General features: G+C 41.7%; 1 protein-coding gene across 1 annotated transcript in view; it reads left to right on the top strand.

The window, feature by feature from the left end:
* Positions 1-5,828: 5,828 nt before the first annotated feature.
* Positions 5,829-15,154, top strand: part of LOC106565750 (endoglin) — a 71,823-nt gene continuing 62,497 nt past the window's right edge. Inside the window, exons 1-2 of the mRNA XM_014133218.3 lie at positions 5,829-6,013; positions 7,929-8,158. Of these exons, the coding sequence (XP_013988693.1) occupies positions 8,095-8,158 (64 nt within the window). The 5' untranslated portion in view covers positions 5,829-6,013; positions 7,929-8,094. The remainder of the gene's footprint in view (positions 6,014-7,928; positions 8,159-15,154) is intronic.

Consider the following 15,154-nt stretch of genomic DNA (forward strand, 5'->3'; position numbering starts at 1 on the left):
GGAGTTATAAAGTTGGCTGTCAGAAGTATTACACTCTAAAAAGAAAAGGTTCCTGGAAGATCTTTTAGTGGTTCTTCAAATTGAAACTGTGGGGGAACCTCTAAGTTCTTTAAAGAACCCCCTTTAATGGTTCCTTGAATAACCTTTTGGGGTTTCCCCCCCATTATTTGTATTATTAATCAGCCTAACAATAACAACAACAACAACACAATAGTTTAGTAGTCAATGTTTATTATGATTTTAGTGGCAAAGCAGAATTCAAAAATCTAAATATTAGGTAAACTCCCAGCAGAGCTCCAAGTTCAGTCAATATATCCTCTGGCGTGTTAATGTGTTGATATCCTTCGTATCCATAGCAAGAATGATTTTGCAGTGCATGGTGATCGAACAGGTTTCCAGTTATATTCATCAGCGGTGTAGGGAGGATGAAATCTGTGAATACAAAAATAATAATTATACAGATGATTAACAAAGCGTGCACATGGCAGTATTCATACCTTGGTTTTTGTGGTAAATGTGAATGAAAAAACTGTTCACTTTTGACAACGGTTTTCATACACATACCTTGTCCATAATGTAGAGACCTCTGGGATCTTCATTGAAGAGTTCAGGAAGGAAGAAGATGGCTGCTGTGACTGAGTCCTATAAGGTTTTAGAGAAACCATTCATACAAATTAGATGATAGCCTACATGTGATCCATATAACGTTATGTGACAAACCAATACCAATTGTACACAGTGGTGGAAAAAGTATCCAATTGTCATACTTGAGTAAAAGTATAGATACAGTACCTTATGTCACGTTGGTAACAATGATTCGGGAGACGGGCGCAGGAATGGTTATTAGGGTTTTTTGTTATACCCCAAATTACGGCGTGCCGTATAAAGGCATGGGGACAAAGACCAAACAAACACATTCACAACACACAGGGTTGAAACCCAAACAAAAGAGTGAGTACCTTGAATAAATACACACGGGCACAATGATTAACACACGGGACGAAACCCGTAATCATCTGATCAATCCACAAGGGCACGAAAGACCAAAACACACAGCACAGGTACTCATTTACATTTACATTTAAGTCATTTAGCAGACGCTCTTATCCAGAGCGGCTTACAAATTGGTGCATTCACCTTATAATATCCAGTGGAACAACCACTTTACAATAGTGCATCTAAATCTTTTAAGGGGGGGTTAGAAGGATTACTTTATCCTATCCCAGGTATTCCTTGAAGAGGTGGGGTTTCAGGTGTCTCCGGAAGGTGGTGATTGACTCCGCTGTCCTGGCGTCGTGAGGGAGCTTGTTCCACCATTGGGGTGCCAGAGCAGCGAACAGTTTTGACTGGGCTGAGCGGGAACTGTGCTTCCTCAGAGGTAGGGAGGCGAGCAGGCCAGAGGTGGATGAACGGAGTGCCCTTGTTTGGGTGTAGGGCCTGATCAGAGCCTGAAGGTACGGAGGTGCCGTTCCCCTCACAGCTCCGTAGGCAAGCACCATGGTCTTGTAGCGGATGCGAGCTGTCATACTCACACGCACCAACGGACATTGTAACACTAATCAACCCCCCCAATGGAAACCAAAGGGCACATATATACAAATACTAATCAGTGGGAATAGGGGACAGGTGTGCGTGAGGAAAGTTCCGGAGGGATCCGTGAAAGTACCCCACCCAGACACGCTGCTACCGCAGCGCAACAACACCGTTCTCGAGGACGATCACAAGAACGTAGTGCGGGTCGATCAGGACCCAATGAAGCTGCCGAAGTTGCGTCGTTGTCAGACGGGCCAGTTGCCGCTGCCGAAGTTGCGGCGGTGTCGGACGGACCAGTAGCAGTGGCGTCGGACGGACCGGTTGTGGCGGCGTCGGACGGGCCAGTTGTGGCTGCTGAAGTTGCGTCGTCGGACGGACCCATTGTGACGACATCGGACGACCCAGTTGCAGCTGCCAAAGTTGCAGCGGCGCCGGACGGACCAGTCGCAGCGTCATCGGACGGGCCATTCCCGCTGTCTCCCTCAATGGTTGATTATTCTGTCACGTTGGTAACAATGATTCGGGAGACAGGCGCAGGAATGCGTAATCATTTTTTTTATTATACCCCAAATTACAGTGTGCCGTGTAAAGACTAAATAAACACGTACACAACACACAGGGTTGAAACCCAAAGAAAAGAGCGAGGAGTACCTCGAATAAATACACACTCGCACAATGATTAACACACGGGACGAAATCCGTAATCATCTGATCAATCCACAAGGGCACGAAACACACAGCACAGGTACTCACACGCACCAACGGACATTGTAACACTAATCAACGCACCAATGGAAACCAAAGGACACATATATACAAGTACTAATCAGTGGGAATAGGGGACAGGTGTGTGTGATGAAAGTTCCGGAGGGATCCGTGAGACCTTAATAGAAATGTACTTAAGTAAAAGTGAAAGTCAGCCAGTAAAATACTACTTGAGTAATAGTCTAAAAGTGTTTGGTTTTAAACATACTTAAGTATCAAAAGTAAATGTAATTGCTAAAATATACTTAAGTATCAAAAGTAAACAAATAAATAATTTAGAATTCCTTATATTAAGCAAAGCAGATGGCACTATTTTCCTGTTTTTACATTTTTCGGATCGCCAGGGTCACACGCCAACACTCAGACATTATTTACAAAAGATGAATTTGTGTTTAGTGAGTCTGTGTCATAGAATAAGTCGTACTCATCCTTAAAAATGTCGTACTGGAGAGAAGAGGACCAAAACGCAGCAGGTATGTGTATGCTCATCGTGTGTATTTATTTACAGACTAAATGAACATCAAAACAACAAAACGAACTCACGAGAATGAACGAACAACCAACAGTCTGGCAAAGCATAGGCTCAACACAGAACAATTCCCCACAACCCCAAAGACAAACACACACACCTATATAGGACTTCCAATCAAAGGCAACTATACACACCTGCCTTCAATTGGAAGTCCCAATCATCAACCCAACATTTAACAAACACAAACCCCCTGCCACATCCTGACCTAGACTAAGCAATACGCCCTCTGCTGGTCAGGACGTGACAGTCTGCCAGAACAGAGGCAGTAGGGATGATGACGTGTTCTCTTGATAAGTGGTGAATTTGGATATTTTCCTGTCCTGCTATGCATTCAAAATGTAACGGGTACTTTGGTTGTCAGGGAAAATGTATGGAGTAACAAATACAATATTTTCTTTAGGAATGTAGTGAAGTAAAAGTAAAAGTTGTCCAAAATATAAATATTCAAGTAAAGTACAGATACCCAAAAAGCTACTGTAGTAGTTTAAAGTATTTTTACTTCAGTACTTTACACCACTGATTGTACATACCTTGTTTGCCTCCCTGTCAGTATACCGGCAGACACAGAGACACACAAATAAGTGGGCAGTTCAGTCATCTGTGCCCAAAGCAGCTAACGCCTTCAACATATTATTTGTATATCTTTGTTGATTGACATCCATTGAATTGTGTACATTTTCTGTTTTAGAAAGAATTTTTAAAGGGAGAAAGTTCGAAACTACACAGCCATTTGCACAAATGTGAAAAAATACATGGTATCATCATACAACAATATCAATTGAGATCCTACAAGGGAGAAACCTTACCTTAAATAAAGGAGATCTTAAAATGTTTAAGAATGTCACGACAGTACCTAGTTTGACGGTAGGACAAATAATAAGGGAAACAACTTGTGTGTAAGGGAAACAACTTGTGTGTACCATCATGTATTAGGATACCAAAATGGGCCAGTTCAATCAGCCTTTTACATTGTAACCTACATCACATAAAACATATAACAGTAAAAATGTCATGTCAGATTGATGTGAGCCGTTATTGACATGGGGACTTTACAATGCATTCCATCCACCAGCCATCATACAACTTCGTGGAGGCTAGTGGAGGGAGAAATGGGGAGTATCGGCAAACGCTTGATAGGCCAACATGTACACCTACAACCTTAGGCCAACACGATCTAACAAATGCACGGTATGACCTCCAGATCCCGTCTTGCCGTTCTCCCACATCATGCGCCAAAGCTATTTGCTAACACAAGGCCTTGCCCCAGCATCCATAAGGAAACCTGTGAGCTGGCGCATGGACACTTCCACAAATTTCCCCCTCCGAATGACGTGCTGCTGACTGGCGACATGGAAACCATTGGCACCGCGCTGAAAACCTGCGTCAACCCGCAAAACTTGCGATAGCAGAGGATGACGACAGAGCGCCGGATTGTTTCCTGTTATTCTCCCCCCCACAAGCTCATAGAGGAGACGCACCTTGACGCCGAGGTGTACGTGCAGTCTGTCTGGATCGTCTGGGACGCTGCTATGCTAGGCATGCGGGTGTTTATCTACCTAGCTGTCTTTGATGAATGGCCAATGTACTGTAGTCCTCCTCCTGTGTCTACTTACATGTAGAGGGGTGTCTACAACAAGCTGAGAGTTTGTGCATGTTTTACTGAACAGGATGTGAGTTATGTGATACTTACAAGTGGCCTGTGTTTGTTCTTCCCTGGAGTCCTGGAGGAAAGAATGTTATCTAAGGTATCTCCCCCCTAAGTCTGGGGTCAACAAGCTGAAATTGTATACATTTTCCTAATACAGGACATGAGTCTGGGGCCATGAGTCAAGTGTTTTTGTAGGCTTCATAGCATACACCAAATCCTATAGTCAAGTTCTTTCACAGGACTGGTACTATTGCACATGTATAGGCTACAGAACACATTGAGCAATAATTATATATTCCAAACAAACACAAACTGCCTCTATTCTTGTAGATTTTCATAAAAAATATCCACAATCTATTTGAAAAGGTTTCTTCCAACACTTTTACAAACATGTTAATCTGCTTGTAGGCCAACAGTAGGCAATGTAATACCATATATATTTAAATCCTTATTCCTGTTCTGTTCTTAGCAACAACAACATTCAAATATCTGCCCTAACTCCATATACGGCACAGGGTTATAAACATTGTAGCCTACTCTTGACTACGGAAAAAATACAGAAAAAAATATATATATTCAAAGCTCAAACACAATGATAGTCTTGTACTGTGATATGTTATTTTAAATGAAAAGCCTGTCGTGTGTCTCCATGAAGTCTGCAGCCATTGTTACAGTATGAAATTATGAATGTGTAATTTATCCTTCACTGCAGTCACCTGTTATGCCCTCTCTGTTTCTCTGTTCCCAAATATACAACTTATTAATTCGTCTATCAAATAAGAGATTTGACAAGAGGACAATTGCCGGATATCATCATCACAACATCACAATATTCTATATTAGTAATATGTTTATACATTAGAATGTCTTATTTTAACTCTGAAACTACATCTTTGGTTACAAGATCTAAATGTGTTATAAACAAAACAGTCTCGAGGATTGAGAGAGAATACACAAGTTACAACACCACAATAGAGGGACAAATAAGGATTGTTGTAGCAATATTGTCCTCAAGAGGGCGGTGTGATACCCAGTTGGTTGTGATTCTTCCAAAACCCAGGGATCATCATCATCATCATCATTCCATCTAAGATTATAAAGACTCAAGCCCTTTACTTATGATAAATGGCTACGTAACATTGTGGGTTTCTACAATGATATTACGATGTAATAATGCTGAATGGATTATGGAAAGAACAAACTCATTCATACTTGTCTTTTTTAGACTTTATTTTCATTCATTGGGTTGATACCTGTCGACCATAGATGACTGCTGTCGATTGACCTGAGTTGCAAAATATCAAAGAAATACCTGGGTTGTCTTTCACAATGCACTGTGCTGACCAGAAGTCCGGGCATTGACGTGAGTGAAGCACATTAGCAGCAGGACGCGAGGCTCTGATCAGTGGGAGTGGTCCTAAAGTAAATCTGTGGCCGCCGCCTGGCCACACTAGAACGTTTCTGAAAGTATACATGACTGACCGCTTCTCACGCGCTCGTGGATTAGCCTATACCCGGCCGTTCTCCATTGATATGTGAGTTGTATCAATGATTTGTTGTCAGCTGTAGTTGTTGTCACTGATACAATGTATTCCCTTGTTGTGTTGTTTATTTAAAGCCAATGGTAGGTGACAATTACGTAAAATAACCTGTTAACAAGTATTACAAAGTTGTCAACTGTGAGCTATTGTCAGGAAAAACGTATATTAGCCTGTAGCTGTATATGCAACCAAATATTAACGATGCGTTTCACTTACTCATCCTATTTATATCACTCAAATTAAAAAGTAACGGTTTTTATTTTGTTTCACTTTAATAGCCTCTCTTCAGCTTGCCTGAAATATTCAACTACTTTCTAATGACCATTTTCTATAGTTATAGTGATTTGTTTATTTTAAAAAATGTATGGACCACTATGGGTCTTATGTTCAACACAATGTCAGCGTTATTAGGCATCAATAATTCGGGTCTGCCTGGTTAAGGAAGTATCCACAGTTACATTTGTTTTGCTTTGGTTGCATATAAACAGTTTAAAGTATTTTCCCCTCGCAGTATATGAATAGCAACAGAGCAGTCTCGTTGATCAGATCTCAGCATTGTAATATTATTTAAAGAAAGCGACGCCGTACCATTTCCTGACAGACTGGGCCAGCAGTTACTGACAACTGGATTACCCATAGAGCTCTGCGCCCTAATGTGAATAAAACTGGGCTGTGCAAGAACAGATAGTCCCATTGGAAGTATAAACTTAATACGTTTGTAACTTATCATTACAATGTTTTTACATGATTAATAACCAAGAAGTTCCATGCTTGATATTGTACAAGCTTATTCTAGCATGCATTGTTAACACAATACATTCCCTGTGTTTTACTTCAAATGGCAACACATAATAGTGGAGGAACAATACTTTTTGTTGTGTGAAACGGTAAAAGTAAAAGTTATGTCAACTCATTTCGTGCTACATCCTTATAAATAGAGCAGTCTCTCCCCTCAGGATTCTCTGTATCCACATGGTGATGTATTCTATAGTTATTCCATACCCTTAAAATGATAAACCACCCACTGCTTGTTGCACGTTGGTCATATTTGTCAAGAATTGAATGATTATCATATTTTGAATCTTGATTAGGTATCATAGCGACAGTTGTAATCAAGCACTTTACTAGAAAATGGGGGGTAGCTGAGTAGAGAACAGCACAGTAGAGAGCATTACATTTATTAGAAATGGCCTTGTTAATCATCACTTTTTAAGATGTTAATCAGCGTGCTGCATCTCATCCTTCCCGTTTAGGAACAGGCCCTCAGGAGAGAAAATTAAATCCTATAATAAGCTCACATAGCATAGCACTGTCCTAGATAAAAGACAGAAAAATAGATAAAAGATAAAGTGATGCAGTTAATCTTGGCAACACCGTCTCACCATTTCATTTTCAATGGCAAAGGTTCCTTGAGGGGATTTGTAAAGCTTGCCAGCATTGACTGTAGAGAAAGAGTATCACATTGATTAATTTGTATTTTTTAATTATGGCAAAGATAAAGTATGTGCATTGAAATTATATTAATTCTACTGTGATGTGGTAATATACATGTTCAACATCAGTTATATTCCACTGTGATGTGATGATATAAATGTTCAACATCAGTTATATCAGAGATATACACTATTTCTTATTGGTTGTACCGTGTCAGTATTATTTGAATCACCTCATCTATGGTAGAATCTCAATTGCATACTCCTCGCATCCTCTCTCCTCTCGCCTCTTTCTCAAAACCCATTGGAGGAGAAGGTCAGAGGGGAGGGACCTCTGGCTTTTTCATCCAATGGGTTTTGAGAAGGAGGCGGGAGGAGAGTGGAGAAAGGACGCGAGGAGTATGCAATTGAGATTCTCCCTATGACTGCTTGGCAGTCGGTTATCTCCTACTGACGCCCTGCCTCTTTTCTCTTAGCTAACCTTTGACCTATCAAGGCTGGATTTGTGTGGTCACCCCTCTGGAGCGGAACCACTGTCACCACAGTCACAGCCGTGCTGCCATTGGACACTGCTCTCACTGCCCAAGCACCTAGACACCGGCCAGTGCTTCTTTGAGACTCCCGCAGATATCTGACTTTGAGATGGAGAGCAGCAACATGTCGCTTTTACCTCTACTTCTACTGTGCCTTGTCATCGCCACTTCAGGTAAGACCAATGTTTGGTTGAACCTCCAACTTCCATCTCTTTTAAATGGTTGTGTTAGTGAAAAGGTGCTTGGGTGACAGCTAGTGTGCTAGACTTGACTTGGAGACTGATATTGAATTGAAGCCTAGAGGGTCTTTCCTTCAGAGTAAGCAATGAAAAAAGAAAAAAGCCATTAATCTTCAATTTGACCTGTCAAGACTTTGTTATTTTAAACTCTTTTTAAAAAACCAACCCAGAGCTTTAGTTTCTCTCTGTGAACCATTAGGATTTCAAGTTGATTGGATGAGTCTGTATAACAGGATATCGTTTAGGTACAGAGATTTTGTTTCATTTTGGGCCTGACTGACAATAATTCCTAAAGCCTCATTTATTTTAAACTTGTAAAGGATAAGGACTAAATGATACATGTGTGCATCAGTTTATTATTGTGCTGGTATATGCTATAGGCAGGGTAGACATTTTTGTTTGCGTTGCATGTATATTTTTAGGTATGATAAATGGCTATAGTTGCTAGTTGGCAGCTAGCTGGAGTGTCATGTAGGGAATGGGAATGGAAAAGTATCTGCAATGTTCAGTAATGCTCTGACAGGTCTTGTATTATGCTTAGGCTGCTAACAGTTGTGGTGGATCCTTTGGGTGCTGCTTATTATCAGTTGGTTATGTAGTCAGATAAAGCAGATGTGGTACAGGCCATTCCAGAAGAACCCTCATGTTCATACACTTATATCCTCCCTGTGCTCAAGTGGTACTTTGTACTTAGTATGTACATTTGATGTATTTGGCTCTCGAAGAAAAAAGAAAGCAGCCAAAAACATAACCAAGACATAAACAAAAAAAAAACTTTATTCATGCCAAAACATTTATTGGAGTATTTTATGAGCCCCTTCAAGACTTCAACATGGGAATACTATGTAGTAATTCTGCTGAACACAGCATTTTGCTGACTCCAATCACTTGTGAGAGGCTGAGGTTGCGGAGGTAATGTCTGTTGACAGTGTAGCCCTCTGCAGTGGATCCTGGTTGGGGATCTGTGTCCTGTCTTGGTCTCACTGGTTTAAATCCCTGTTGAGGGCCTCCATTTGCACTCCAGTCGAGACGGTAGTTGGGCTCCAGACTTCTGTTCTGTAGTTCCATGGGGGCTGTCAGCTTTACAGTCCCTCTCTGGGGGTGTCCCAACGGGGGGCTGTGTCGACTGTAGGCCTCATTGCAGGCCAGTCATTTCCAATGGGGGGCTATGTTGACTCCTGCCTTCTTCTTTGCAGTAGCTCCATAGGAGACTCTTAATTTTTCTTCCCCTAAAGCGGCAATGTATTGATTATTGTCCCCTTCTGCTGTAGTTCTCCATAGGAGCCTGCCACAGTTCCTCCTTCCTTCTTCCAGGGGGGCTGTAGTGACTATATCGGCTCCCAGCTGCAATTAGTTCGCTGTGGGAGCCTGACGTGACGGTTGTCGACTCTAGGCTTCTCACTGCACTTCCTCCTAGCCGGGTCCCTCTCCACAGACTGAAGGAAAAGTACAAAAGCGATTAGTCAACCGCCTGAAAGGGAGGGGAGCCTGAAGGGGACCTTGGGGGAAGCAGACATATGGAGGGAGATGGAAGGGAGGGAGGGCGAGTAGCAGAACAGCAGGCAGGGGAGCCACTGGGACCCACATCCTCAGGAAGCCATGCTGGAGGCTGAGGGGTGGGGAGGGGTGCAGATGATGGTGGTGGTGGTGAGAGGGGGTTATGTAACTCTCCAAGAGCATATCAGTGGCACAGTGGGGGCGAATCGGGAAAGGGGTGCAGTGAAAGAGAGGGGGATGAAAGGAGAGGGAAGGAGAGAGATAGAGGATGCATTGAGGGATGAGGCAGAGAGATGGAGAGACTGAGATAAGAGATGATGCAAAGGAGAGGGAGATACAGAAAGAGGGAGGGGACTAAAGAGTGCGAGAGATAGAAATACAATATTGCAAGATGCAGAGATAGAGAGAAAACAGGGAGAGATGGATAGAAAGAGATGACAGACAGCTCCTTAGTAGGGCCTTATAGAGGGAAATTACGAACCGAAAGAAAGCCCCGGCTACCTCTGTTAAAAATGGCGCTGGGAGTCTAAATAGCTCACTTCCCCACACTGCAGTAGGGCCAGCCCTGCAGACTGCAGCCAGACTGGGTGGCAGGGCCAGGGAGACGTAGTGACGCGACTCCAGACCGATTTCTATCTCACTGTCGCAATTAGCAATTCATTTCTGACTGCCTCTCTTTTCTTCTCTTTGACTCTAGCAGCGCTGAGTGGGACTAGCTATGCTACAGTATTTTGCTCTTCTCTTCTTTCTCGCTCTCGCTCTCTCTCTCCGTCATCCCTGGAAGGAAGAGAAAGCGTTTGATGGGTTATGATAATGTTTGCAGCTGGATAACTTTTCCTGTTTGTAGATTATGAAGTAATCTCTGGAGTAAATAATGGCAGCAGTGTCATGTAAAACTATTAGAGAGCCAAAGGATTCTTTCCAGCTCGCAAGTTATGTTGTTCTTGAAGTAAGTTGTTAACAAGGCACTCCCCTCATGCGACAAGACATACAGCATTTCAAAGCACTGTAAAACACATCTAGCTCACTCTAATATAGGCTATGCATAACCTAATGTTGATGTAGGCACACTTTCATCTGGGAAACCATTTAACTTAAACCTATTTAATATTTAATATCTAGGAAACATATTTTGCGGCTAACATTTACAATAGTTTGTTTCTCATCTGCAAGGGGATGCTTCCAATCACGTCAAATGTATTCATCACATACACAGTTAACAGCAGGTACAAAAAGGTGCAGCAAATGCTTATGTGCTAGCTCCCTCAACAATGCAGTACATTAATCAATAATCAATAAAAACAATGAAAAGAGTTGAGTAAAAAATAACAAGTAGTAGAAGTAATAGAAGAGGTCATGGACTGTATTTACATTGTATTTACAAATATAAAATGGGTACTGGAATCAATAGTATATAATAGAACAGTAGCCCTGTGTGTGTGTGAGTGTGTGTGTGTGTGTGTAAGGGTTGGATGTGCGGTTAGTCAGTGCAAATCATTTATATGGTGCATATCACTAACAAATTGCTGTAAATTTACAGCAAAACATTTACAGTTAGCTACTGTAATTCTATATTACAGTATGGTACTGTAAAGAGCAATGAGGCCTCAATGGAATTCCGCTACACTGCTGTGAAATTACAGCGATTGCTGTAATTTTACAATAAAATGTTACACAAAAGTACTGTGTTACCAGTTTGGCTGTGTATTTACAGCAGCATATTGTGAATTATGGTGCATTTTGGAAAAATGTTGTGCTCAGGGAAGGAGTCTCTGGCTCATTAACATATTTTGAGTCGTGCCTTCTTAGAGGTTCAATTACTTTTTTCTGTTTTGCCTTGTAATCACAGCCAGTTTGGAAGCCTTTGTTTAGACCTCTAGAAGACAAGTGATATAAAACACCAAATATTAGTAAATATGCTGTAATATACAAATACCTAACAGCAAACCTGCTTGCATTAATCCCATGTAATTACAGTAGCATTTACTTTCTTACAGTCTAGTAGGCTAATTTTACAGTATTTTACTGTATCGTTACTCTGATATTACAGTAACGTACAGGAAGCTGGTGGCAAGTTACTGTGAATATTACAGTAACAAACTCAGCACTATAGTAGCATCAAAAGGTATCTTGTTACAATGACAAAATATATTGAAAACCAATGTTTAACTACAACAACATTCTCCGTAACGGTTACAGAAATGGTTTAATTGCTATGACTGTGATATGTGTTTTTTTAAATCAACCTTAGTTTAATGCAATGACTGTACGTCGCTCTGGACAAGAGCGTCTGCTAAATGACCAAAATGTTAATGTTAAAATGAACTTGCAAAGCACACTGGTGGGTATTATTCTAATAAGATCTGTGTGTAGTGTTCATTTTAAATGTACATTTTGGTCATTTAGCAGACGCTCTTCTCCAGAGCGACTTAAAATGAGTGCATTAAAGTAAGGTAGATAAACAAGAACATACCACAGTCATAGCAAGTAAAAAGTTTATGTTACCGTTACCGAGAATATTGTTGTAGTTAAGCGGGCTACTTGCAAGTTTATTTTTGTATTCGAAAATAAAAAAAGCTAATTAATCTGTTACAAAAAACATAAATTGTACTTCAGGCTAGTGAAATATAAATTACAAAATAGGTATTGAAACTATTGAAATCAAATACATGTAACAGAAATACTGCCCATCGTTGGCACTAGCTGGCTGCACTGTGAATCTGCAACACTTTACTAACCATTGTGCTTCCAGTAATGTACTGTACATTTTAGAAATACAGAATGTTACTGTAGTCAGGTGTTACAGCAATATGCTGTCAATTTGTGTTTCAGTAAAGGCAAGTAAATCTACAGTAATTTACTGGCTTTTGTGCTGCCAGTATTTTACTGTACATTTACAGTAACCTACTGGCTACTGTGCTCCTGGGTCCCCCAGGTTGGACTGGTCTAGTGGCTGTGGTGTGAGCCTTGAATGGCTCATTAGTAGCGGACGCTGATATAAACTCTTCATCAAAATGGCGATCTCCTTGTGCCAATGCCAGCAGCGGGCGCCTGCACACTATGGACAGATAAGGCATGGCATTGTGCAGCTCTTATCTCTGGCCAGTCTGCCCTTGCTCAGCCAAATGTCTGCCCAATCAGAAGTGTTGAAGGGGGACTTGTACCTGTCCCTTAAAAAAAAAAAAACTCAGGCAAAGTGCTTGTTTGACTGTGTTTTTTGTATTTTCCCCAAATCCCAGAGAGAGTCGTACTGGGTTGGTAGTTTGGTACCTATTCTGCATTTCCCACTATGCAAATTCATAAAGTATTTAGTATGCTCTGTTGGTGTGCTGCTTTGATCAAAAGCAGTATGCATAAAGAGTTGTCAGCTAAACATTTAAAAGACAGGAAATTATTATTGAACAGTCGATGCTTTGAAGCTGTGATGAGTGTCATAGGTTTTAATTGAAGCTTGTTGCAATGCGTCTCATGGACTAGGTCTATAAAGTGGAACCTTTCTGATGATTCAGGCGTCATACTGCTTTCTCTGGATTCATGTGGTAAAGCGCTGTAATTTCTCTTTGATTTATGACAAACTTGGTGTGTTCGGGGGCTTGTGTGTGTGGGTGCCTGTTGTTGTGTTTGTGTAGGGGCCACTTTTAGAGTTATAGAGAGTACCTCTGAATATGATCGTATGCTTTTGATTACTTCTCCAGTAGGGTGGCCCCCGAAGTGACTCTTATCAACTCCATGCTAAAGGTTTTATTGTCTCTTTCTCTGTGTTGCTCTCCAAATCCCCCATTCTGTCACACCTCTGTGAAGCAGTAGGTGCTGTTGACTTTACATTCTGTTGGTTGCATATCTAATTGGAGGTTAATTCAACGGTAATGTGATTGGTCAACAACTCAGATTTAAAATCCAAACAACTCAGATGTTATTAAAGAGACTTAGATTAATTGTCTCTTGCTCTTTGTTCCTGACCTGCCGTGGTGAGATACACTCTCTGTGTTGCATGGTGTTCTGAAACGTATTTGATACTTGAACATGAAAAATGGTTCGGTACTAGAATTGTTGTTATTTTAGGTACTTCTGTCAAATGTGTCTCACGTCATAAAGTCTGTTTATCAGCGCAGCCGATGTCCCCTAATAGCGTGAGCGCACTGTTCATGCCTCTTGCCTGCTCCACTTACTCATTGCTAGAGCACTGTGAGTCTGGGCTGCAAACATGTTAGCTCCCCACCAGAGGAGGCTGGTGGGAGGAGCTATCGGAGGACAGGCTCATTGTAATGGCTTGAATGGAATAAATGGAACTGTATCAAACACATTAAACATATGGAAACCACATATTTGACTCCGTTCCATAGATTCCATTCCAGTCATTACAATGAGCTGTTCTTCTATAGCTCATCCCACTGCTCCCCACTCATGCTGCACAGAATTTAACACACTTGAATAACGCAACATGGCATGTAGAAATGTTCAAACGTAGTTACTGTTCACAAAACAATGTCAACACAGGCTAGAGCAAGAAGATACCAGTAGCTTCCAATTTTGTAGTGTAACTTTCCTTGCTAGCTTACATCAATTCACTACAAATAAAATAAAATGTTATTTGTCACATGCGCCAAATACAACAGGTGTAGTAGACCTCACAGTGAAATGCTTACTTACAAGCCCTTAACCAACAATGCAGTTTTAAGAAAGTACAAAAAAAAGTAAGAGAAAAGAATAACAAATAATTAAAGAGCAGCAGTAAATAGTGGGGCTGTATACAGGGGGTACCGGTACAGAGTCAATGTACGGGGGCACCGGTGTCGTGGTAATTGAGGTAATATGTACATGTAGGTAGAGTTATTAAAGTGACTATGCATAGATAATAACAGAGAGTAGCAGCGGCGTGGGGTGGGGGGGGGGGGGGCACTGCAAATAGTCTGGGTAGCCATTTTATTAGCTGTTCAGGAGTCTTATGGCTTGGGGGTAGAAGCTGTTTAGAAGCCTCTTGGACCTAGACTTGGCGCTCCGGTACCGCTTGCCGTGCGGTAGCAGAGAGAACAGTCTATGACTAGGGTGGCTGGAGTCTTTGACAATTTTTAGGGCCTTCCTCTGACACCTCCTGGTATAGAGGTCCTGGATGGCAGAAGCTTGGCCCCAGTGATGTACTGGGCCGTACGCACTACCCTCTGTAGTGCCTTGCTCTCAACCTGCTCCACTACAGCCCCGTCGATGAGAATGGGGGCGTGCTCGGTCCTCCTTTTCCTGTAGTCCACAATCATTTCCTTTGTTTTGATCACGTTGAGGGAGAGGTTGTTGTCCTGGCACCACACTGCCAGGTCTCTGACCTCCTCCCTATAGGCTGTGTCGTTGTTGTTGGTGATCAGGCCAACCACTGTTGTGTCATCAGCAAACGTACTGATGGTGTTGGAGTCTTGCCTGGCCGTGCAGTCAAGAGTGAAC

Source organism: Salmo salar, chromosome 01 (genome assembly GCF_965601325.2).
Source record: "Salmo salar chromosome 01, fSalSal1, whole genome shotgun sequence".
Taxonomy (NCBI): domain Eukaryota; kingdom Metazoa; phylum Chordata; class Actinopteri; order Salmoniformes; family Salmonidae; genus Salmo; species Salmo salar.